This window comes from Copidosoma floridanum, unplaced genomic scaffold (assembly GCF_036245765.1).
Source record: "Copidosoma floridanum isolate Cflo_tuat_1 unplaced genomic scaffold, Cflo_Japanese_pri ptg000021l, whole genome shotgun sequence".
In the NCBI taxonomy this organism is placed as follows: Eukaryota; Metazoa; Arthropoda; class Insecta; order Hymenoptera; family Encyrtidae; genus Copidosoma; species Copidosoma floridanum.
Window position 1 is genome coordinate 20743976 of NW_028321898.1, and position 25049 is coordinate 20769024.

The 25049-nt window shown below is 32.6% G+C and overlaps 1 protein-coding gene across 1 annotated transcript; it reads left to right on the plus strand.

The window, feature by feature from the left end:
• Positions 1 to 7443: 7443 nt before the first annotated feature.
• LOC111643074 (vascular endothelial growth factor receptor 1-like) lies at positions 7444 to 9846 on the plus strand. Its single transcript, XM_089594778.1, has 5 exons — positions 7444 to 7591; positions 7672 to 7856; positions 8840 to 9025; positions 9100 to 9431; positions 9510 to 9846. Exons 1-5 carry the CDS (start codon positions 7444 to 7446, stop codon positions 9844 to 9846), a joined length of 1188 nt encoding a protein of 395 aa, XP_089450904.1.
• The last annotated feature ends 15203 nt before the right edge of the window (positions 9847 to 25049 follow it).

Consider the following 25049-nt stretch of genomic DNA (forward strand, 5'->3'; position numbering starts at 1 on the left):
CAAGAATAGTGGCTTCCAAGGTGGTAACAGCTTGCTATTATTCTTATTGTAATTAATTACTAATTCGTATTTTGATATCTGTGCTTCTTCACGGTTACACATTTAGAGTTAGTGCATTATCACGTATGTTAACCTTCTTGCCTCTTCATAGTTTGTCCAGCATATCGCTTGGAAATTTGATCATTTTGCGATTGTAACGTTTAATCATAAGAATTATGAGTATTTCTAGTATGCCAGTTAAAGGAAACTTGCAGGGAGTAAAACGAAGTTCTAAAAAATGGCTGGACTTGTTCTCGATACTTCACTGGACGGCACTGTTCCTTAATATCTTCCTATTTTCAGGTAAGTTCTTTTACAGTAATCTTAATAAACTCTCGAGTTACCTGCGTTATTGTAGCTGATGCAAATCTTAAATATTTTCATGCTCATGAATGTAACTGTTATTGTGTAAGAATAAATTTAAACAGTTAATGATGTGTCTAAGTTTCTTTAGTGTCTATGTGTACTAAAGGAGCGTTATTTATTATTTGTTTTAATAATTGTAACTAAGCGACATTTAAAAAAAGACTTTGCTCTAACGTTTTTAGTAAGAAAAAAATGTAATGTATCTAATATTCCGTTCTCCTAACTAATGTAACTACATTCATTTTATGATGGTAAAATCTTCAAGTGATTCAAAACGTATTTCATTATGCAGTCCGTTTAATAACTTCACTTATGGTAGCTTGCACAACAAGGTAAAATTTTTTCATCATAATTCAGAACGTCCTGTAAACAAATATGAAGAATATGCTCATTTTATACAGTTAACACAATTCGCGGACCTAACACGTAGTTCAGCAGAAATGCATCTTATATTTCAAAATCCATCCACAAAGTGCATTGATTATTCTGAAGTCAATATATCCTAGTATTTCATTATAATGATTCAATGTTACGAGAAACTAAAATAGTTTAAAAAGTCTACATAAGGCTACTTAAAACACTACATACGAAATAAAACTCACAGGATGGTTACTTTGTACATGATAAGTATAACTAATGAGCATTCCATAAGTATAGTAATATTAATATGTGGTGGTAGTGAATGAAGTTTGTAAAAAAATTTATAATGAAAAAGTCTACGAATTAATATGGTTTACTCATAAGTAAGAATTTTTTTATGGGACACCTGGGCCATACATTAATTGTAGACTAAAAGTTTTTGTATGCATGGTTTTGAATATCTTACAGTTATAGATTCCTGATTGATAAACTTTTTTCTTTCGTTACTAACCGCTAAGTGCGTAGCACGCAGTGCCTCTAGCACAGCGTCAAAAAAGTGAAACTCAGGTGCCAAAATGTGTGCAGTTGACAGATGAGAGAAAAAACTTAAAAAACTTTGCGGGTCAGAACAATTTCGAGATTACTCAACAAGTATATGTATACACACACGTTGATAGCGTCGTCTGCAAGCTTTCGCGACCAAGTTGCACTAAATGCTTACCGTGGTCACCTATATCATTTTGCCTATCCCCTTAACCACCTACATCTATAGTGAATAGATGACGTAATAAAACAAATTCATAACTATGTATAAAAATCTCTAGTAATGTGATACACACATGTTTGTAGGTATGTGAAGATATGAAGATAAATATACATGATCAGGTATGCAAAAGCTAAAGCGTTGGTAAAAAATCTTTGATGTAATCTTAGAAACTATAAACACAATAGTACTAGAGTAATAAAAATCCAATGAATGGATAATAAACAACTTAAAAAAATAGCAAATTTGTTTTTGATGGATTTTATTTGCGTCATTTTCAACAGTTAGCATACTGTAAAAAGTTGCCTCTAACAATAGTTTTTCTTTTGCACTTTTTAAAAACGGGGTCCAAAAATCTGCCATGAGCTTCTGATATATAAACAAAAAACTGTAAATTTACTTAAGATCTCAATTTTTGACATATGCGTACCTTAACACTGTGGAAGTACGTTGCAGTGTACAACAATGGGCAGAACATATATTTAAATGGGTATCTCTATATTACTGAAGCTTGAACAAATTTTTTTACGCCATAATTTATAATTACAATTTTTTGACGTGATTTAATTTTTTATAACTCGGATTTATACATGCATCACCTCTTATTAATAAAATATCATAATTATCAATGTTTGTACGTGTAGGTTGCAATGGTGATAAGCCCCAGCTTTATCCCAACGTCACTGAGTTGGAAATAAACGAAGGAGAAGCCTTGGAAATCAAATGCACTAGTAATGAATATGTGAAGTTCTATTATCCAGATCCTTATTATCTATGGGGTGTAAGTTGAACAGATTTAGTATACAGAATATTTTAATGCAATGTATTTTTTTCTTAAATAAATGCGATTATTCCATATACTTCAATAGATAAAGTTGTCTAATTATGACATTTACCCAAAAAAAATGAGCAAAAATAAAACCTTTTTGATAGAGTCAACTCATATTAGAGACTCTGGTTGGTATGGTTGCGCTAATTTGAATGAGAAAATCGCACGCAAAATGAGTAAGGACGCAAATGACCCAAGTATCAGTTGGATGTATATTTATGTTAAATGTAAGAATTTTGATATTAACATATTGTTAACTGAATTTTACTAGCTCAATAAATTTAATTTAGTAGCATAGCTACTTAAATTTATGTAAGATAATTCAGTGTATTTTATGTGTATTTTTACTTAGCTGAAGAAAGTACTTTCATCCAACCAAACAGTTTTAGACTACTATCTCCTGTAGCATGTTTCCCTTACTTTGCGATTTTTCCGTGCCAAACGACTTCGCCTAAAATCAACGTGACTCTAACAACAAGTGATGCTGTAATATTAACTATTCCTTAAAAGTTTTGTACAAAAAAATTAAATCCTAAATTAAAGTTTTATTTTGCATCAGGCCTTGCAGGAAATTGTGAATACGAATGCTTTTTTCGATCCTAAAATTGGTTTTGTCCTTAAGAATTTCAGTTTCTATAGTCCTAAAAAAGGATTTCCCAGTTTAACTTGTAAAGCTTATGATGGTGATATTACGACCAAGACGATGACATTGTCCAGAAGATATTATAACGGTTGCATGAGTAAACCAACTGTAAAAATAGAAGGACGGCAAACAGTTTTTGTGGACTCTCCATTGACTGTTACCTGTACAGTTCAAATCTACGTAGAAAGTTCCAACATTATCTCCTGGAAAACTCCACAAAATTCGGTAAGAGAATTTTAACTTGTGTATGCACAATTCTTGCAGCCATTCATACAGTCGTTAAGAGTGTGTATATTATACCATATTTAAATGCTTTTGAAAACAATTTAGTAAGTATAAGGATTAGTCCTCCAAATTAATTTTAGACCGGATACAAGTGGCAGAAAATGATAACGTCGATTCCGTAACATCCAAACTTATCATACGAAATGTTACTTATGCGGACGAGGGTAATTACACTTGCCAAGTAAGATCTTCGTATAAGGAACATCGTAGTACAAACATATTTATAAAAGTACACGGTAAGTTTTATGAATCACTAAATTTTTAAAATTTTTTATAAATATGGAAGCAAAAACTTAAGTTTGTTAAACGTATCTCTTGTTACAGATCCAAATTCTTATATTTCCCTAACATCTAATAACAGAGACTTAATAGCTTATAGCGTTGGTTTTGTGGTGTTTCTTACGGTTAACATTGATGCTTATCCACCACCAACTATCTCGTGGTAATAGTTGCACTTTCATACAGTTATAAATGTGTTCCAAAAATCAATCATTCATAATAACTTTGAGCATTAAAGATTAAAATTTTTAGGCTTACATCAAATGGTACAGAAATTGTTTTTGGTAAACATTTCCGTTTGCCTCAATTCGAAAGACAATATCCGAAGTATCCAGAGAGTAATTTACTGATATCTAATGTTCAGTTGAAAGATGAGGGAATTTATACTTTTCGAGCAAACAATACTAATGAAGTAAAGCTCTTGAATTTTTCAGTAAAAGTTTACGGTAATTTTATTAAAATTCTTACTGCCATACCCATTAAATGGTGAAACTTTATACTCACAAAGCCCATTCTTGATATAAATAACAGATTTTTTTGCGTTTGCAGAAAAGCCTCGTGTTATATTAAATCAAGCAATACTCAAGTCCTTTTACAGTCTTAACGAAAGTGCAACGTTTGCTTGCCAAGCCACTGGCCATCCTGCACCAAATATATCATGGTTTTACAAAATGTGCCCAGATTATTCCATGTTTTTTTCTATGTATACTTGTAAAACAGTAGAAATGGAGGTTTGCTTTGTTTATATATATATATACATATATATGAGTCTATAAAAAAATTAAATAAAGAGAATAAATGTCAATTGAAAACTAATCTCACATTCCAAGGGTAAACAAAGTAGAAATGGGACGTATTCAGAGTTGGAGGTAAGCATGGTGTCGTTTGGAAGAATTATTTGCAAGGCTTGCCATGCCTACGAATGCGACTCGAAGCAATACAATATTGAAATTACCGGTTCGCAGAATTTTTCAACGTTCTGGAGTCTATTTTTATTTTAAAGAAAATTTTTCAGATTATTTCTTCACATCTCTTCTTTCAGATGGAGTCGACAATGCGCCTTACGGAATTATAGGTCCAGAAGAAGCATACAATGGTGAAAATATTACTCTAATCTGTGCTGCTGTTGAACATGAATATCAATCTGTAACTTGGTTAGATGACCACCTCCAAAAGATAACTAATTCTTGTAAGTTTCAAATTACTTTCTCTATGAAAAATCGAGTTTCTGCAAAATGTTCTGCTTGACCATAAAATTAATACAATTTTAATTGGATTTCAGCAAAAGTGCATCTTACTTCAAAGCAGACTAAATTTACTATTCGTAAAGAACTTATGATCTATAACATAAGTCAATCTGATGAGAAAGACTATCACTGCAGTGTAATGTCTTATACAAAGTCAACCAAAATTATACGTTACCATGTCAATTTTAAATGTAATTAAATTTTAAATGTTACCTAAATACGTAACTTTACAAGTTATACTTTAAAAAATAATATCAGTGAAAATGATTAACATTTGAATAATAATAAAAACAATTATTATCATTGTTTTTATTTTTATTTTATATTATCAAATGACAATTTTTTAGAATTATATTATAACTCACAGTTAAATTATGCTTATTTTTGCAGTGCGCAAGAAGCCTTATTTCATAAGAGATAATATGGATTCTACCAGTGCAATCGTATTAACAACAGATGCTCGAAATATTATTTATTTATTTTGTTTTGTCGGAGGATCGCCAAGACCGAACATTACATGGTACAAGGATGATGCACTTTTAAATCTTTCGGAAGATCGATTGGGCCTTGTACTTAATGATCAAAAATTAATTATAAGATATCCAGTGGAAGATGATAGCGGTAATTATTCCTGTCGTGCTGAAAACCGATTCGGGAAAATAGAAAAATATCGAAAAGTCAACGTAACAGGTAAACAAATCAGTACATGTGTTTGTTTTTAAATTCTTTGTATTAAATAAAACAATCCTTCTATACATAATTTTTTCGTCACAATGTATTGTATACAAGTTAATATCCAATTTCTTCTTAAAATTGAATCTAACATAAACCACTTTACATAAAAAATTTAAGGCGGAAAAAAGCTAATGCTTTTTAAATCTTGCGTAAGAAAATAAGAATTAAATTACTTTAAATTTCTCGATAATGTGTATTAAAGAGCAAGGCTTGTTTATCTATTACTTTTAGTATTTCTTGAAAATATCATCTACTTGTATTTTCAAATTCTGAGCAATAAAGATATTTTGTCTAAGATGATTTAGTAAAAGTTTAATAGTTGCTAAATTATTTGTACGAGAAGCTGTTTTGGCTACAGGAGCACGTCTAGAAATATTACAGAGGCCCCTCTATGGACTCGCAGACCATTAAATTTCTAATTCTTAATTATCATACATGATTATACAATTGACCATAAAAATTACTTTCACTGATATATTTTTTTTTCTGATATTCTCACTTAAAGTTTTCATTAACCCCTTCATTCAGGGGAAAAAACTTTTTTTCTGGCTTTACTAATTACATAACTAAGATGGGCAAAAGTACTAAGGCTGCGGTTTTAAGTCTGCAAAAAAGGCCTACAGAGCTAATTACACAGTAAAAGAATGTTCCTTAAATACTCATTACATTTACACAATACAAGTACACCTTCACGCTGGAAAATGTGTATCGTGCGCATGAAAGAGTAATATATCCAAAGAATTGGGACGCAAACAATGATTGCAAAAATAAAAAAACATTAGTTTTATCAACTTTTCTTCATATTTCAATAAAAATTACGAAAAAAATTATATCTGGATGTGTATTTTATAGAATCAGTATCAATAATTATTCATTCACGACATAAACAAGGTCTCAAAAACTTTTGGATTAATAAAACTTTGAAACTGACTTTTATTTATTAACAAGTAATCTGAGCACATCAAGAAAATTTGATTAAAGATGTATTTATTCTTAATGAATACTAAGCAAATAGTTGGGTATCAAATCAATTTAAAGACAGCACTAGAAAAATCTATGAAATGATACTAAAGTTAGTTTATATCTTATTTATATCCAAGTTATACATTATAGAAACACTTAAATTGTTGAGGTATTAAATTTAAAAAGTAGAAAAACTTATAACTACTGTGTGAATAGCTTATACATTTCCAGAATTGTTTCTTTAAGTTTCATAAACAATTTAATTAACAAAATCAAAAATTGATATCGTTCTTAAAAAAGTTTTCTCCATATTTTTGGATATTTTATAACTTTGAAGTCTCCCGTTTTCAATTCTTTATGGCTCAATTTTGACCTTGCATCAAATATTTTTTAATAAAAATGTAATTAATATTTTACTGTTGTGCATCGCATTTTTCTTTTTAAATCTATATTTCCAGTTAGTAAAGGCTTATTACACACAGTGGATACTTATATCTCATATCGTACAACGAGTATAAAAAAGAGTATAAATTGTTTGATTACAGCTCAATTGTTTAACAGTAAATTCGTTCATAATGAATGTTCTAAAAGCTTCAGAATAGTATCGTGACATTTCGAAACGATTGTGTTATCTTGGTTTAACACCAAAGCTTCTAATTTTTTTAAAGTTGAGAAATAGTTTTCTGAATAAATTATAAATACTTTTACCACGGATAGTATTCATATACGATGAATTATGATTTTAGAGGTTAAAGAACGTTATCTTCAACATATAATGGTAGTTTGTTTCATCACAATTCTCATTTTACTTTCTGTATACTTTTGTTTAAAAGTACAACATGAAAAGGTAAGATAATATTTGGTACTAAAAGTTCTAAATAATTAATGAAATCTCTAGAAATATCATTAATAATTTATTAATTGTAAAAAGATAATGAGGAAGCAGCTATCAAAAGTTGGTTTGGCTTATTTTAAAGAAGGAGCCGTTGATTTAATAAATCCAGAACTAAAATTCAACGAGCAGGCCGAGTTTCTTCCATATGATGAAAAGTGGGAATTTTCTAGAGAAAAATTAAAGTTAGGTATGAAACATGAGTTTACCGTGTAGCAATAGCTAGAATAACTAAATTTAATGAACAAGTTGTGATATTTGAGATTACAGGTGAACAGTTGGGAAGTGGAGCTTTTGGGGTTGTAGTAAAAGCAGAAGCTTTTGGCATATGTGCCACGGAGCCTGTTACGAGTGTGGCTGTAAAAATGGTTCACGAAAATGCTGAACCAGTTTATATCCGTGCTCTTGTAAGAGAACTTAAAATTATGATGAATCTGGGGCAACATTTGAACGTAGTAAATCTTCTCGGTGCCTGTACAAAAAATATTGCAAAACGTTGGAATTCTTATGGCATTTTTTAAAATAATAGTTATCACTTTTAAATAGAAAGCAATTTATTTTGTAGGTGAGTTTTTAGTGATTCTCGAATCGTGTGCTTATGGAAACCTGGAAGACTTTTTGAGACATCATAGAGGAAATTTTTTAGACCAAATTAATCCATCTACGGGTCATATTGATTCATCTATTAAACAAAAATCCACAAGGTACTTACTTTATGTTCTTATTCCTTTAATTAAAATTCGAATTTATAATAAAATTGCAGGCTGCATGATGGCACAATTTTTGTCGTCAAACTTTCGCAATTTTTTCCATCATGATGCAATAAAATGCATGATTAATGGTAGTTATGCGTAGAAAGTGAAAACAGTTTTATATTTTGTTTTGAAAAGTACAGTTTCAGATTTTTCTAAAAATTGAGCATCGGTCATACGTATTTTGACTTTGCTCTATTAAAATGACATTTCGAGTCGGTTTGATAAAATTCATCAATTTTTTTGAGTGGCTATATACAAGCACTGCGATGACGTTATCCGAGTCTTTTAATGTTTTAATTAGAATTTTCAACAAATAGATAACAGTTGATTAAATTATACTTTTTTTACTATGTGAGAAAAATATGGCACTGACAAACATATTTTGTTTATTTCTTTGTACTTTAATATACTTGAAAGTGCGTCTTTCTCTACTTATTTTTGATTTAGTAATTATTGTAGATTGAAGCTATTTGTTAATGTAAATTATTAAAAAATCAAATACTCATAGAAAAATGATAATTGTGAACTGTACGATTTTTTACTACGCAGATGATGTTTGAATGAATCACATACATATATATTTACTTTTTTTAATAACTAGAGCAAAAAACGTAGATTCAGAATCATACGTTCATCTAAAAACGGCATTCAGCAACAGTGATGCAAACCTTTCCTTTACCAAGGCTCAGAACTCCAACGATCCTGTTGAGTTCCGTAGTGCCTCTTACTGTGATGATTTACAACCAAGTTGGCGTTCTAACTACGAAGGCAATTATCAAAACTGGAATGCTGAATGTATTTGCTCCCATGACCTCCTCACTTGGGCTTATCAGGTAGCTCACGGCATGGAATATCTATCGAGGAGAAACGTAAGAATATGTATACAAAACTACTACTCGTACATACTTTGTCTATTACTTTACTGTTGTTTCTACGTGTACAGGTTTTACATTGTGATTTGGCTGCCAGAAATATTTTGCTATCTACTAATAACATCGTCAAGATTTGTGACTTTGGTTTGGCCCAGACGTTGTATAAAGACATCAATTATACGAGGCTACACGATGTAAAATTGCCGTATAAGTGGATGGCCATCGAATCCCTCAGGGACGGAGTATTTTCTACTAAATCCGACATTTGGTCATTTGGTATTGTGATCTGGGAGTTTTTTACTCTTGCAGAGACACCGTACCGAGGCATGCAAGCCTCAGTAGTATATCAAAAACTCATTAACGGATACAGGATGGGCCAACCAAGACATGCAACAAAATATCTGTTAGTGAAAAAAAAGCTCTTTCATGTAATTAGTTTATCTTTTAAATTATTAATATGTTCTATTTATATATTTCTCAGTTACAATATCATGCTCAACTGCTGGGAGGATGAGCCAACTTTAAGACCATCATTCACAAAACTATGCAAAAATATTGGTATGCTTTTAGATAAAAGTACGAGAGTGCACTTCGAGAAACTGTACCAAGAGTACGAGAACATTAATGAGGAAGTGGACTTAAAAAGAAAAAATGATTATTCGACAAATATGTCTTTACCAGATAAGGTGGCACTTGCCCTGCCTCAACAGAACTATGAAAATCGATTGCTGCAGGTTGAAAACCCTATATACTTGTGTTTGAACAATAATGACAGGCTCTTAGCCGACACACCGGGGAAGTTTAGTAACTGTTTATGACAAAATTTTACATGTATGTTTTAAAGAGTTACTTTTAAAAACTGTATATAAATTCTGTAATAAACTAAAATGATATCGTTAATAAGGTGGAATGCCACTTAAGAGAAAAATGGTATCTGATCCGCAGTTAATTTTAACCATTTATTTCTTAGACTACATTAAAATAAGACAAAATGTTGTAAAAATTTTTTTTATATAGAGTATAAATCAATAAAAATTTACTATACAAAAATGGATAATTTATATATCGCCATCAATCCGTACTCAGCATGTATGCATTATCTCTCATCTCTGCGGTGTTTTATATTGGGCGAAAATCAGAGATTGTTAACGAACTGGATAATTTGAATATATATATATATATGTATTAAATAATTATTTCATTACAAAATATTCGCTATAACAAGAGCAGAGTTGCACATAGGGTTAAATGCTACACGTAATGTCCTTTTGTCCATATATTTATCTGTTTTTTATCAACACTAATTTTAAACAAACTTATCTGCCATGAGTGATGTTGGTAATTCTTGGTCTCTTTCACGTCCCTAAGTTCATTTCTTCGGGTCCCTGCTGGTTTCGATGGTGAGTGTACACCCGACGTCCACTGGTACTCCAAACGGTTCAGACCTCGGTCGAGCGTCCCCGACCGGGCACTTTCTTTCAGGCCTCTCGTCCTCCAGGTAGACTCTCCGTCGACGGGCCTATTTGAATCCGTACTGTTATTCCGTACCGTATACTTATTTATTTTTGCATTTGGTCTACTTTAGCGATCGACCATCGTTCGATTTTCACCTTGCGCGGCCCGAAAGGGAAAAGAGAGCGAGGGCCTTCTCCTGTCCCCTTTTATACCTTCGGCTGAGCGCTACTATTTAATACGGCAACACTCGAAACTTCGCAATCAATTTATTCCAACTGCCCACTATCCTTTATTGCGGGATAGTCAGGGATAGCGTGATTAACACATCTTACGTTACAACACTCCCCCGATTTTGTGACTTACGTCCTTGAACAAAATCTCTCCGTATCACCACTATTAGTTCGTTATAATTCACATTCACCGCTCCACTTATTGATACCATCACATTTACTATTTTAAATTACCACTATTAACAGTTTTAACTCTGCTCTAATCAATTCGGCATTATATTACATTTACATCCTCTTTTTTCTTTGTACACGTATATACATATATATTATAATTTATGCTTAAAAAATTAGTCATTATACTCATAACAAATTTAACTCTGCTCTCATGTTTCAGATACAGGTAACGTCATTCTACTAACTAATATGTTACAGTTTCTTAATTCTTATATATATTTTTTTTTTTTTTTTATTTTTTATACATACTGATACTCAATTTAAACATTCTCCGGAGATGTATCATGACCTTGCGCAAGGTTTATTCATTATCATTCTACTCACACACTATCTATCGTACTCATACACTAAGTTACAATTACATTATATTATATACAAATTTTTTTTTTTTTTATTTTTTTTTATTTTAGGCGCGGAGGATATATATCGCAAACCCCATTTGTCACATGTACATTATTATTCAAACGATAACATATATAAAACACTTGCAAACCGATTAACGATGGTTTTTGTTTAAAGCATAGAGCGTAAAGATCATATCTCCATTTGTCATACTTACATATTTTCATTATACATTTTTGCATATTCACATCATTGATCATTATAATATTTTCTTAGATTCGCTACATTATATATTCCAATAACTTTATCATTTTTGGGGTCCATAAGCTCGTAAGCGTTTCGCCCTACTGCTTTATTTATTTTTGGGGTCCATAAGCTCGTAAGCGTTTCGCCCTACTGCTTTATTTATTATATATGGCCCCTCATATAAGTGAAAGAACTTTTTGGTCACTTTATCAAGTGCGTTCGACAGGTGTATTACTCGCAGTAATACTAGATCTTTCTCCTTTACTTCGACTCTGGAGTACTTTTGATTTTTGCTACGGTATTTGTAATTTTTTTAAATATTTTTTTTAGCCATTTCAATTAGGATATGTCGATCAATTGCACACGAGTCAGGATATTCTACTAATTTCTTTATCTCATCCACGACTGGCACACCAAAATGCAACTCCTTGGGGGTGACGTTCGTACTGAAATGAGTCGTGACGTTCAACAAGTCCTCTATCTTTTTTACGTATTGTACCCAACTTGTGTGTTTATCATTACAAAAGGTTCTGAACATTCTCCCTAACTCACGCATGACCCTTTCTGTTGGGTTGGATTGGGGGTGGCGAATCGAACTAAATCCTACTTTTATCCCCGCCTTCTCTAATTCATTTTTCCATCTTGGTGATGTGAATTGAGTACCATTGTCACTTAGAATTCTATTAAACTTTCCACACTCGGGTATGTATTCTTTTAAAATTTTATTTAACGCAGTTATAGTTGTTGCCTTTTTTATCGCGTACAGGTGCACGAGTTTCGAAAAAGCGTCGAGAATCACAAATATGTACTCCGCTCCCCCTCGACCGCGAGGGAGGGGCCCGTAAAAATCAACCGTTACCAAATCACTGGGGGCATGAGATTGCACAAGCTGACACGGACCCTTCATCGCGATCGATAAATACTTAACCCTTTGGCACATATCACACGCAAGGACAAATCGTTTTACTTCCAATGCCATCGAACGCCAAAAATAAAATTTTTTTAGGTACGTTAAAGTTTTGAATACACCCGGGTGGCCAAGCTTACTGTGCGTTTGTGCAATAATTTTTTTAGATATAGCTGTTGGAAGGACGATGCACCATGATTCAGTACTAACACGTTGAAATATTATATCGTGATATATTTGAAAATTTGCGCTGCTTTATCGTTATTTTTAATTTTTGTTATAATATCTTTACAAAATGTATCTTGTTTCTGTTTGTTTTTTATATCTTTTATTATTGTTTTTAACGATGTATCATGTACATGGATAGCCATTATTTCCAAAGATGATATCTTCCCGCGAGCGTTCGGCATGCAATAATCAATTAAATTAGAAATTCGCAGTTCTTCATTTGCATTTTCAGCAAATCTTCCCTCGGGGTTTCTACTCAAAAAATCCGCGTAGATGTTGTCCGACCCTCGACAGTACGTCACCGTGTATGTATATTGTTGCAACAAAAGGTTCCATCGTATCAGGCGGGAATTGTGAAAGGGGGTACAATTTAAGAATGTTAGTGCTTTATGGTCAGTAACAATCTCAAAGTTGACTCCAATTAAGTATTGACGGAACTTCGTTACGCAATATACCACCGCGAGAAGCTCCAACTCTGTCGTCGTATAGCGCGATTCAACGTTTGATAAACACCGACTTGCCACTGCTATAATTCTATGATTACTTTCTGCGTCAATTTGGTATAAGACCCTACCTATGCCATGGCCGCTCGCATCTGTTTGTACTTTGAATGTTTTGTTTGGGATTATGTGACTCAAACATACCGTATCCAAAAAATTCATTTTGAGGGCTTCAAATGCTCTCGCATGCCGTTCCGTCCAATTCCACAATTTTGAGTCTGTTAAAGATCCCTGAATGGATCAATAAAATTACTATGATTTAAAACAAATCTACGATGATAGTTGCATATTCCCAGTATATGCTGCAGTTGCGTTTTATTTTTCGGTATTTGTAATTCTTGAATTTGTCTAATTCGTTCGGGATTAGGTTCAATTCCATTCTGATTCAATAAAAAACCGAGAAAATCTACTTGACGTTGAAAAAATTCACACTTTTCTAATTTTAATGTAAAATTGTTTGCCAGTAATTTTTTGAAAATTATAGTTAAAACTTGTATATGTTTTTTGAAGGATTCTGTGCCTACTACTGTGTCATCAATGTAGTTTGATAGGAATTTAAAAATATCTATTGATTTGTTGTTTTGGCCCTCCTCGCACTCGTCCCGAGTATCAAGCACGTCTTTTTCCGTAAACATTGTATCTACGTTTGTATGTGGCCATTAGAATTGGTGTTATTATTATACATGGGAGGTGGGAAACGCGTATCGGGCATATTGATGGTATACGCGTTCGGGTTTATGTTGGACTGTTGTGAAAAAGATTTGTTTTGATTTCTATTATACGAGCTATCTCTTTGTCGCCTATTCCTAGTATTAAAATTTCTAAAGTTACTTTCTTGTGAATATACCCCGTGATTTAGGTCTATTTGTCTTATTTGTTGAGTATTCTGATTATTTTTGCCATTATTATTATTATTTCTTGTATATTGAGGTCTGTTCACATTTTTGTTTTTTTCCAAATATATTAAATCTAAATTAATTAACGTTTGTTTTACTACATCTGACTCATTTAAATAAATCGCGACCATAGCTGCACGAACGCTTTGAGGAAGCTGCTGTACGATGATATAGTTTTTTTCGTACTCAGTCATTTGTGGTCTTAAGAAGGAAGCTTCTTTGACTTGTCTATAATAAAATTCCTTCAGGTTGTGCGCCTGATCGACAAACTTCCTACGTGACCAGATATCTCTCAATCTCACTTGTACCGCTACAGGATAAAATTCGTTCGTAAAAGCATAGCGAAATACTTCAAAGTCGACAAATGGATTTTGTGATTCATACCAATGCTTTGCCTTACCGATTAAAACATTATTTATCATATTGATTTTATCGTTACCCATGATACTGCGAGCTGTACAAAACCTGTCGAACTCAGATAAAAATTCTAGTGGATTTTGCAAGTTTTCATCTTGGAATTCGGGTATTTTACGTTCATTATTCAACGCCTGTACGCTTCCTATTAACGCGCATAAATTTACTGCTTGAGCGTTATGATTTTGGTTACGATTATTTTGAACATTTACTTGCAATGCTGTTATATCGGTTCGCAATCTTTCCACTTCCGGCAATAGTGGATTATTTATATTATTCATATTATTTGCTAGGGCAACTCTTGCTTGTTCAAATTGTGCGAGTTGTGTTGTTAAGTTTTGTTGCATGTTTTGTATTTCTCCGCGCAGTCTTTGTATCTCTTGGCGTTCGGCTGCCAAGCTGTGCCGTTCTCGCGCGATTTCGTCTATGTTTTGCTGCGTCGCCATTTTAATTTTTCGCGTTTTCTTATCTACCGAGTGACCTTCTTGTTTGATATTTTGAGTTATGCTAGTATTCACTTGCCGTTTTCTAGAAATTCTCTCTGATTTTCGCACCGATGCGAGTACGGATACTGGCTTCATAGGCTAAAATATTTGTAGCACAACAATTACAACATATGGATACATTAAAATTTTATTAGGGCACCATTGTAAAAATTTCTTCTATATAGAGTATAAATCAATAAAAATTTACTATACAAAAATGGATAATTTATATATCGCCATCAATCCGTACTCAGCATGTATGCATTAGACTCTCCGTCGACGGGCCTATTTGAATCCGTACCGTTATTCCGTACCGTATACTTATTTATTTTTGCATTTGGTCTACTTTAGCGATCGACCATCGTTCGATTTTCACCTTGCGCGGCCCGAAAGGGAAAAGAGAGCGAGGGCCTTCTCCTGTCCCCTTTTATACCTTCGGCTGAGCGCTACTATTTAATACGGCAACACTCGAAACTTCGCAATCAATTTATTCCAACTGCCCACTATCCTTTATTGCGGGATAGTCAGGGATAGCGTGATTAACACATCTTACGTTACAATGTTACCAGCAGCTTATTAAATGAAAGTTTGTAGAGTTATAAAAAAACTACAACTTTATAATTCCAATTTATTTTGTTTTACTATTCCTAGACTTATGAACAATTTTATAACAAACAAAAGTTAAAAATAAAAATTTGTGCAATATAGTTTCATTTAAAAGTATCTTATTTTCTCTATCTACATTTTTATTTGAAATTTTGTTGAAATCAGAATATTGATTTCTCAAGAATTTGTCGTACGCGCCACGATATTTTTTACATTTTCACGTTAAAGTTTAACATTCGGAATCATAAATTTTTTTTATATTGAATCATGCATCAGTTAATTGTAGCATTTAAAATTTAAGCATAAATTAAAATCAAACAAATGCAGTGAGTATTATGTTAAATGTTATTATTTTTGTCAGATATGCCACACATTACTTGTATACATTCCTGATTATGTAAAAGCTTTGAACTGGAAAGCTTTATTACTAAGGTAACCTAGTATTTTATTACATGATTTAATATTATCAGATTTTACAAAACACGTTTGTATAACGCTACTTACATTATAATACTACAAAATTAATCGGATTCACAAGCCGGACACTTTATGCATTTTAAGTATAACTATTGCATTTCGTAAGCACGAGTATGCTCAATATGCTCTTGTTACGAATTTCGGATAATTTGGCACCAAATTAAATTTAATTTGCACAAGTATGTTTCATATTTTAATTCTTACGTTGCATTAATTATAGATTAGCAAAGTGATGAAATTTATTTCTAATTGACAAGTTCTTATGTTTTAGTGTGACATAACATTTAAAAGTATATTGGATAATGTTTGTACTCGTTTGTGTGGGTATAATACTATGTTATGAAATGAAGCTTTGGCATCATCATTGGAAATCGTTTTGTGTGTGTAATTAACAATGTGTTTAAAATACCACAATCGAATATTTCTTACCTAGTGGATTATTTAAATAATATTAAGCGCTTCATACTCAAATTGCAGACAATCATTGCATCAAATAAATCAAAGGATATGCAGTAAAATTATTGTAAAATTATTACATTACTTGCCAGGCCCTTTTTTTAGTTATTTAAATTGAGATTGATTAAATTGTTTTTTTACAAATCCTACACACATAAGTTTATTTATTATTTTATTTTAATCGTTACAAATAATTAGGCTGTCGTATTTATATTTATTACCCCTTTGGTTCTAACCCATATGGTAGGAAACCAAGAAGTCTCACAATTTTTTCGGCATGTTCAGTTTAACTCGGTTTAATTATAACTATACAAAATTCTTCTTGATACTCAGGAGGTCTGAAATGGATGTAGAAAAAAATCGGATTCGATGTAGTAAATGAAATAGTAGTCATTTATAAAAGTTTTATTTTGTACAGTTCAACGTAGTTACTTTATACAGGAATGATCTTATTATAAAGGATCAGTTTTATAAAATAAATATCATCAAATATTAACATTCTATTTCATGTTAGATTCACATGACTTAGAAATTTTTGAATAAGCAATGAATTAAAATCTATTTATAATAAAGAACTAAAAATCAGTATTAATAAATCATTTTCTTTTAATTTGTACCAAAACACGCAGTAAAAGTAAAAATCGATTTGAATTTTGTTAAGAAAGTATAAAAATTAAAAATAATAATAAAAATAATAATAACAAAAAATGTAAATAGATTTTTTTTTGTTTTATGTATACAAATTTCAAGTAAAAGTAAATATATTGCTAAGCATAATAATCTTTGAAGCCATGCGTGGCTATACAGCACGGCTTATTAGAGTTTTACATACCTACATGCATACACACGCATACCCTGCAACAAAGGTTGTTAAACGTCCTTAAAAATCTTTCTTTCGCTTTACCTTGCACAGTTCACTGTCTTCTTCTGGCGGTAAATACCAGGACGGCATTTGGCGCTTCCGCGACCTTGAAACAGCGGGTGATGGGCTGCAGTCCGGCTCGGGTCCGTCTGAGCTGTTGTTGGGTGGCGTCAGCGGGGAAGCCGCAGTGGCATCCGCATTATCCAAAAGTGAATCAACGACTAACTCCTGTGTCTCTTCTACTAGTCCCGGACGCTGAAACTCGTCAATATTTGTGGTATTGACAAGTTTTTTGACGTCATTATCTCCCAATAACCATTTCCTTAGGGTAAGGCCAACCTTGCGTGCCTTGGCCTTATTAGCAAATTTATTATCGATGGCAGAGGCATCAAGTATTTTAATTCTAAGGCCTAGCCTCTGGCACGCAAGACTGTCACTTTTTGCATTTTTGCATGGTTTTTTCGGCGTTTGGCTGTTTGGCGACGGGGCACTGGACTCAGCTGCATTCAATGGCAGCGAAGCCTCCAGTACCTCGCCCTGGTCCATATGATATGTTGCGGCCGTTCCGCAGCTGCCACTGCGAACCCGCTTCGGACGGACGAAGGGATGCTCCTCGCAACTATCCTCCTCGTCCGAACGTCCACGCTTAAGCCAGGAGGTAGAGCTTGCAGATTTCATCTGCAGTCTGTCAAATCTGCGACTCAAGGCCAATGGAGTTGGAACAGCAACTCCGCTGCTTGAGGTCAACTTAACTCTGGATAGACAAGACTCACGCAGTCTTCTCGTTTTAGAGCCACTTCTGTAGTTGGTACCGATGGATATCAAGTTTATGAGCGGTTGCGCGCTCATTCTGCTTGCTGTTATTAAAATAAAAATCAAGCACCTTCACTTTAAACGATAGTGAAGTTGCAAGACCGCCACCCATGACAGTTTTTAAATATCCGTTGTGCGGACGATGAGGTTGCTGCTGTCGGTGTTGAGATTTCGGCTTGCATCTCAGCAGCTTGATGACGGCGCTATTCTTGCAAACCACTTCACTTGCTTCCGCACAAGACATGTTGCTAAGTTTATAAAATGACGGCTCTAACAAAAAACTTTTACGTTTATTTCAAAGCAAGACGTTCACACGAATATAAAATGTAACACCTGAGGTCGTCGTAACTAATACTAATCGTCTCACTCCACTGGTCACTTGTAACTAAAGCTACTGCTGCTACGCTAAGTTGGGCGTACTGCGATAACAACTCACCTCGTTAAACACTAACGCACTGTAGATAAATGACTGCTTGACTGGCTAATTGCACCAAGCATAAGTATCTTTTAATTATCAATGTAGGTACGCATGCACTCCAAATGATTAGCCGCTCGGAGAGTTTGGAGAAGCCTTTTTCTCTATCTCCTTTTCTACCTCAGCCCATTATCACTGCAGTGAGCGAGCGTGATAACAGAGTAACAATGCAAGCGCGCAGCTTTATCACTGTGTTGCTGCGTTTTGTGTTTCGACACTTTTTGATACCACTTCTAAAAAAGTCAAAGCTACCAGCTTTTTTTCCTACTCTTTTTCTACTTTTCCTGATTTTTTTGTTTGTTTTTTTTTTACATTTTCTTGAAACTACCCGAAAAAATAATACAATTATTCACGAGAGCTCGTAAAGCCAGTGCATTGGAGCTATAGCGGGCCTTCTTGGTAGCTGGCACACCTACAAGGCCGGCTTTTCCTGATTTCTCACAAACACTCGCCTCGCACTACTGGCAGGTAAATTTAATACAAAACAAGCGCGAAGTTAAGACGATCTTTGTACTCCAATAAGATCGAACTTTTTATGAACAAGCACGACTCTTTCAGTCATTTAAAAATTAAATGAAAAAATTTAATGATTATTTAATGAAAAAGCTTAAGGTTAGTAATTACTAATCGTTACTTCGTAATTTTACATCTTTGTGCGATTGGGAAAGGATATACTACCTTAATTACGTTTTTACAAAAATACCTAATCACAGACGATCTTATCGTAAGACTCCATTGTTTGTTTGACGATACTAATATTAAACGCCATACAGTATTGCTGTGTTTTCTAATACTTTAGTAAGGAGATATTAATAACACATACTTATTGGAATCACGAGTTGAAAAGTTTTAAACGGACCAGTTGACGATAGAAAGACACATTACCAACAATTCTTTTTTTACAATTTCTACTTAGTTTACCTACAAACTTAAATAAGGGTTTTTGCCTCTATATTAGTCGTAAGGACTTTTCTCGAAATATTTGTATTATCTATCAATATACTGGTGGATCTTAAGCCACACACACATACACACGCACGTTGTAAATCCTCTCTATGAAAGTGTTTGTATTGTACTGCAGCTCCTTGTATGGAGAAAATTATAAAAGCAAGGATTCAGAAAGTGTTGCGCATTTTATCTGGCAACTTGAGTTATGCAACAAAGAGAGATAAAAACAAATTACGTGAATAATAAGGTTGTATATAAAAAATATTACAGCATGCATGTATACTCTTGTACAAGGTCGATGATTACATTTAATCGTAATTGAAACATTGCAGGACCTTTGTATTTTTGCAGAACGATCGTCGATTCACAGAAATTGCCGACGATGCGTTTACACGATACTGTGCAAAATTTGCGTTCATATTAATGTGTACCAACGTGTGTGCCATGCGCACAAGCACGAGGAATAGCGTCGCATCCAATTTTTAACCACACAATGGGCAGTTGTACTTCCAAGTTGTGTATCCGTACACGAATGCCTGGGCTAAAGCGCTAATTAGAAAATATTAATTAATTACCTTGCGCAGCTACAGCTATATAACTGAATGAGAAAAAGTTTTGTCATCAAATGAAACGTATCCCAAAACTTAAAATGATGAATATACCACGTTTTTTCCTTTCAAAAAGTTTTTATCTGTCGTTGTTAATTGCTCTCTTCATGCATTTCAGCGTGGCTATTGTCCAACTCTCACGTTTCTTTCCTTCCTTATTGGAAATTAGAGTGTGGAGTATGGGAATATTAAGTGTTCATAGTGGGCAAATAATAAGATTACAAGTAGAGAGAGAATTGAATTGAATTGAATTGAATTGAATTTATTTAATACAGAGCTAAGAGAGAAAGGGAGACAGAAAGTTATGGTTGGTATACGTCATACCGGTGGATTTTTTTTTATAGTCAGCTTTGCCAGGAGCCTTAGTTAAACAAAATGCAGAAGACATAGTGGACAGTTTATCACTGTCACATCTAATTTCAGACATGTTGTTTCAACTTAAAGTTATTCGCATTTTATTTAAATTTTATTACATTTTCAGGTAGCGTAAGCTTTGTATATAAGGCTATTACATAAGGAATTCTAAATGGAGAAAATAAATCTGCTTATAATAAAAAAAATAGCTTGGTCAGCAGAGGTCCGATACAACATTTCAAGAACAATCTTTACACGTCTGTGTTCGGCTCCTTTCGACTTATCACGAAAAATAGTTTGTTTCGAGTAAAGGCGTTCAATTTCATCCCAATAATTGATTCATTCGTATATGGACCACGTAAATTGCTCAGATGGGGGTGGACATGACTCTCCAATTGTACAATTCATCGTTAGAGGAAACGGGAGGAAACAAGCATACAAACACTTGGCTTTGTACCAGCTGGGGCTTCCATACATAACATTTCACGCTCATTGTTGAAAGGCTAACTAAAACAACGGCTAATAGCTCCTGAAAGCTGCACTGCTGCTGCCCTGTTGCTGATGTTGTTTGACCCATTTGGTAATCATCGATATAAATTGCTAATTGCTTGTCATTTCAATAATAAATTCCTTCTAGTTGACAATTAATGTATTTTTGGAGTCCACGCAAGCTATATGTGTTTATGTATGGTTAATTATTTTTTTGTTTAATTACATTATGTCACTAGAATAATTGTCTTTGCAATACATAGACGGAACACTTTCAGATAAGTTGTAGCTTTTAGTTTGTGATCGTGTAATTCGTATCGCACTACGATGCCTTGGAGACTGGAATACACGTATATATAATCGGTGATAAAATATTTAGTCATAACAATCACACGTTTATTCAGAACAGAACTGTTATTATAAAAAAATTATCGAATCAAATTTGATTCTAGAGTCAATAAACTTTAGTATAGTTTATATTAATGGATTTCAATCACATCTCGTTGTCGTAAAAAAGACCCTTTAAAAATAGTTTCTTACAAACCTTAAATGTTAGGTAAGTTTGATGTATTGAGTTCATATTTCGTAAGGAATTTCTGAACCTTTATACACACTGGCAATGAATAGTATACTTTCTAATGAATCTGTAGCCTTAACAAGTTCTGAAATCAAGGTATAAAATGGTCAAGTTGTTTTTTTTGCGCAGCATACATTTTGTATGACATTCGTAGTATAATACTTATTAGTACTCGTACTTTAACAAAATCAAACTAAGTAATATTTTCTTTTGCCCTAACATTTTTATATACTTACTACATAGCAAGGCATTAATGTATTTGATGTGAGGTTTGCATAATATACCAGTCAAAAGTCAGTATTACTTAATTGATTTTGTTAATGTATGAGTACTAAACAGTAATTTACTACGAATGTAACACAATATTTGATTTATGCTGCGCAAAAAAAAAACTTGACCGTTTTTATATCTTGATTTCAGAACTTGTTGAGGCTACAGATTCATTACGAAAAATACTATTTATTGCCAGTGTGTATACGGGTTTAGGAATTTCTTACGAAAAAAGAACTCAATATATTAAACTTACGAAACATTTAAGATTTGTAAAAAACTATTTTTAAGGGGATATCATAACTTTTCAGGAAAATACCATTTTGAAGTTTTTAATTTGAAAAACTTAATAATATTAAATGTTGCTCGTATTAGAAAGTAATAGATAGAAACGAAGTCTGTAAAACATAGCTACGGTGATCTACAACAATCCCACTAAATTTCTACTAAAATTGGCTCATTTAAAGATGTTTCAAGTATATTTGAATGCAGTAAATTTTAAGGAACAGTTTCTTGATTCACCAAATAAAATAAATTGTCTTAGGGGCCATCCATAAACTACGTAACCCCATTTAGGGGGGGTAGAGGTATGACAAATTGCGACATGAAGTTACGTGAGGGGAGGGGGAGGTTTAATTAAAAGTAACGTAACTTCACTTTATGCCAAATAAAGCACGTAATTCCAAGTTTCTCAGTCGTGCCACGCTAGGCGCTGTATTGTACGTGTATACTAGTGACACTACTACCAACCTACTCGTATTATACGTTGATCACGCAACAGAGTTTTGTTTTTCTTGTTGACTAGTCGTGACGAAAAAATTAGTCGATAGCCGAGTATTGACACATGCATAACAAAAAAACAGTTTTTTTGTTTTAATTATGACACACGCGCAGTATATTATTTAATATTAACATATCAAGTTTAGTGTATAGTGTATTATTTAATGTGCAATAGATATTTGTTTTGTAATGTCTTGGTACACAAAATTGTATGAAGCTTACAAAAAGTGTAATGCAAATAATTTTTCTTAACAAAAAATCTAATTAAACGTAAACGAATTATGGAAAAGTTTTAAAGAAGACGAAAAATCATTTCCATGTAAAGTGGAGAAGAGAATCAAGGAACTTCTTCAAGAAAAAACAAAAAAAGATGCAGAAAAGATTCTTTTCTTTACATGGCAAGTAAGATTAATCTTCATTAAAAAATTTTTTCGTGTTACCTAAGCTATGAATAAAACTGGAAATAAATTTTGTTTGATCTACATTGACGTTAATAATATTTATGTTTAGTATAAAATGCTATTAAAAAAATATTTCCTTTTTTTCAGAAATCTGTAAGTAAACAAATTTCCGATGCTAGTCGTTTTGTTTGCGGTTACTCAAACTTCGAGACGGTATCGAATTCGGTACTAATTTTGCAAGAACCACTTCATGCTCAAGTCGAAAATCCTCCTAAAAGTAATAAAATATTTATCAGCAAATGTTAGCACGCATTTGAACTTTTAATTTTTATGTATGAATTGTCACAATGTAATACAATCCGAACGAAAAAAAAACGTAAAATTAATCAATTTTTTTCGATTGTAGATCGTAAAATGTAATAAAAAAGATTGCTGCGGTGAATGGAGAAGTAGTTTAAGGGATGTTCTTCCTATGACTAACGGTTTTCTGCCTCCTCTATTTCCATTGCGCAGAAATCGTATCGAAGGACTTGAAATCCTAACCCCGGACAATACAAAAGAAGAAGATAGCTTCCCTGATTTGTTTGTCAGATTAAGTATTGGTTTAAAATCCTCGATGACAACTGGTGTTTTTGTACCATATGATTATTACTGCCCTTCAGTTCTTGATGATATTAAAGTCAAGTTTTAATTATTCTCAAGTGTAATTATAATCTTTCAGCACTAAATCTTACGATTTTTTTTTATTTCAGGTAGGACATGTGATTCATGTGGATTATATTTTGCTTAAAAAAAACAAAAAAACTTGCACACCAAAGAAATTCATGGAAAAGTCAATAATCAAAAGCTACGTGCAAAAAAAATTTTAGCAAAAAGAAAAACAGAATTACTTTGTGAACTTGAAACTCTTGAGCCAATAATAAAGTGGCTCGAAGAAGAAAACGTAGAAATTAAATTTTATGATTTCACAAATAATGATTTCACAGATAATATAGCTTCCTTTTCTGTCATCAGTGATATACACGAGTGGCTAGGAGCACCTTTCGAAAGTGCATGTGATGTAGAGTTAAAATTAAAGTTTTATTTAATAATAAATTTAATTAATAACTAAATTTTCATTTTTATTTAAAAAAAAATTTTTTTAATAGAAAAAGTTACGTAACATTTACTGGGGGGGGGGGTCAGAAAAAACTTTACGGTAAGTTACGTGGGGGTGGGGGAGGGTTAAAAAAGGCCAATAACAGCGTTACGTAGTTTATAGATAGCCCCTCAAAAAATACAGTTGCAAGACTTTTATCTAAGATGCTCTTTTCTTTTTTTTTTTTTTTTTTTTATTAAACTATTCTATCATATCATTCTTATCAATTTTTCTTTGAGCTTACTACATAATTTTAAATACTTTTTCCAACAAATTTTTCTGATAAAATACTTAGTAATTATAATTATCAAAAATCCTAAATTTGTCATTTATTTAACTACCTTTAATCATTTTTTAATTTTTATGTAATGATAAAATCCAAATATTCTAAATTACAGTTATTTGATACCTGAGGTTTTCTTACAGCAAAAAAATACTTATCACGAAAATACTCAGGAAAATCGTAAAAGTGGTATCTAAGTTACTAAAAGAATTATTTTTATTGAATCATTTCCTATTTTCCTAGTACTTAAAAAATTTGTTATTAATGTATGATTATTTACTATCCAAATCGCTTGATCAAATAAGGCTTAGGTTAACAGCTTGTTATTGAGGGCACTTTGGGAAATTATTAGAGTTTCCAATCCAATCGATCAGATTATGTTGATACTGTTACAGCTGTGTTACACGATTCATTTTAAATTGCCGAAAAAAGTATACTAAAAAAACAATGAAATTTATTACTAGTAATTAAGTTATTTTAAATTTTAATTTAGATACTGAAATTAATGTGTTCGCTTTAGAGGCACACGAAATTCGGAGTTAGAATA

Coding starts and splice junctions, on each gene's coding strand:
- LOC111643074 (XM_089594778.1), top strand. CDS start 7,444: ATGAGGAAGCAGCTATCAAAAGTTGGTTTGGCTTATTTTAAAGAAGGA. Junction 7,592..7,671: donor TAGAGAAAAATTAAAGTTAG/GTATGAAACATG, acceptor TTGAGATTACAG/GTGAACAGTTGGGAAGTGGA. Junction 9,026..9,099: donor AATATCTATCGAGGAGAAAC/GTAAGAATATGT, acceptor CTACGTGTACAG/GTTTTACATTGTGATTTGGC.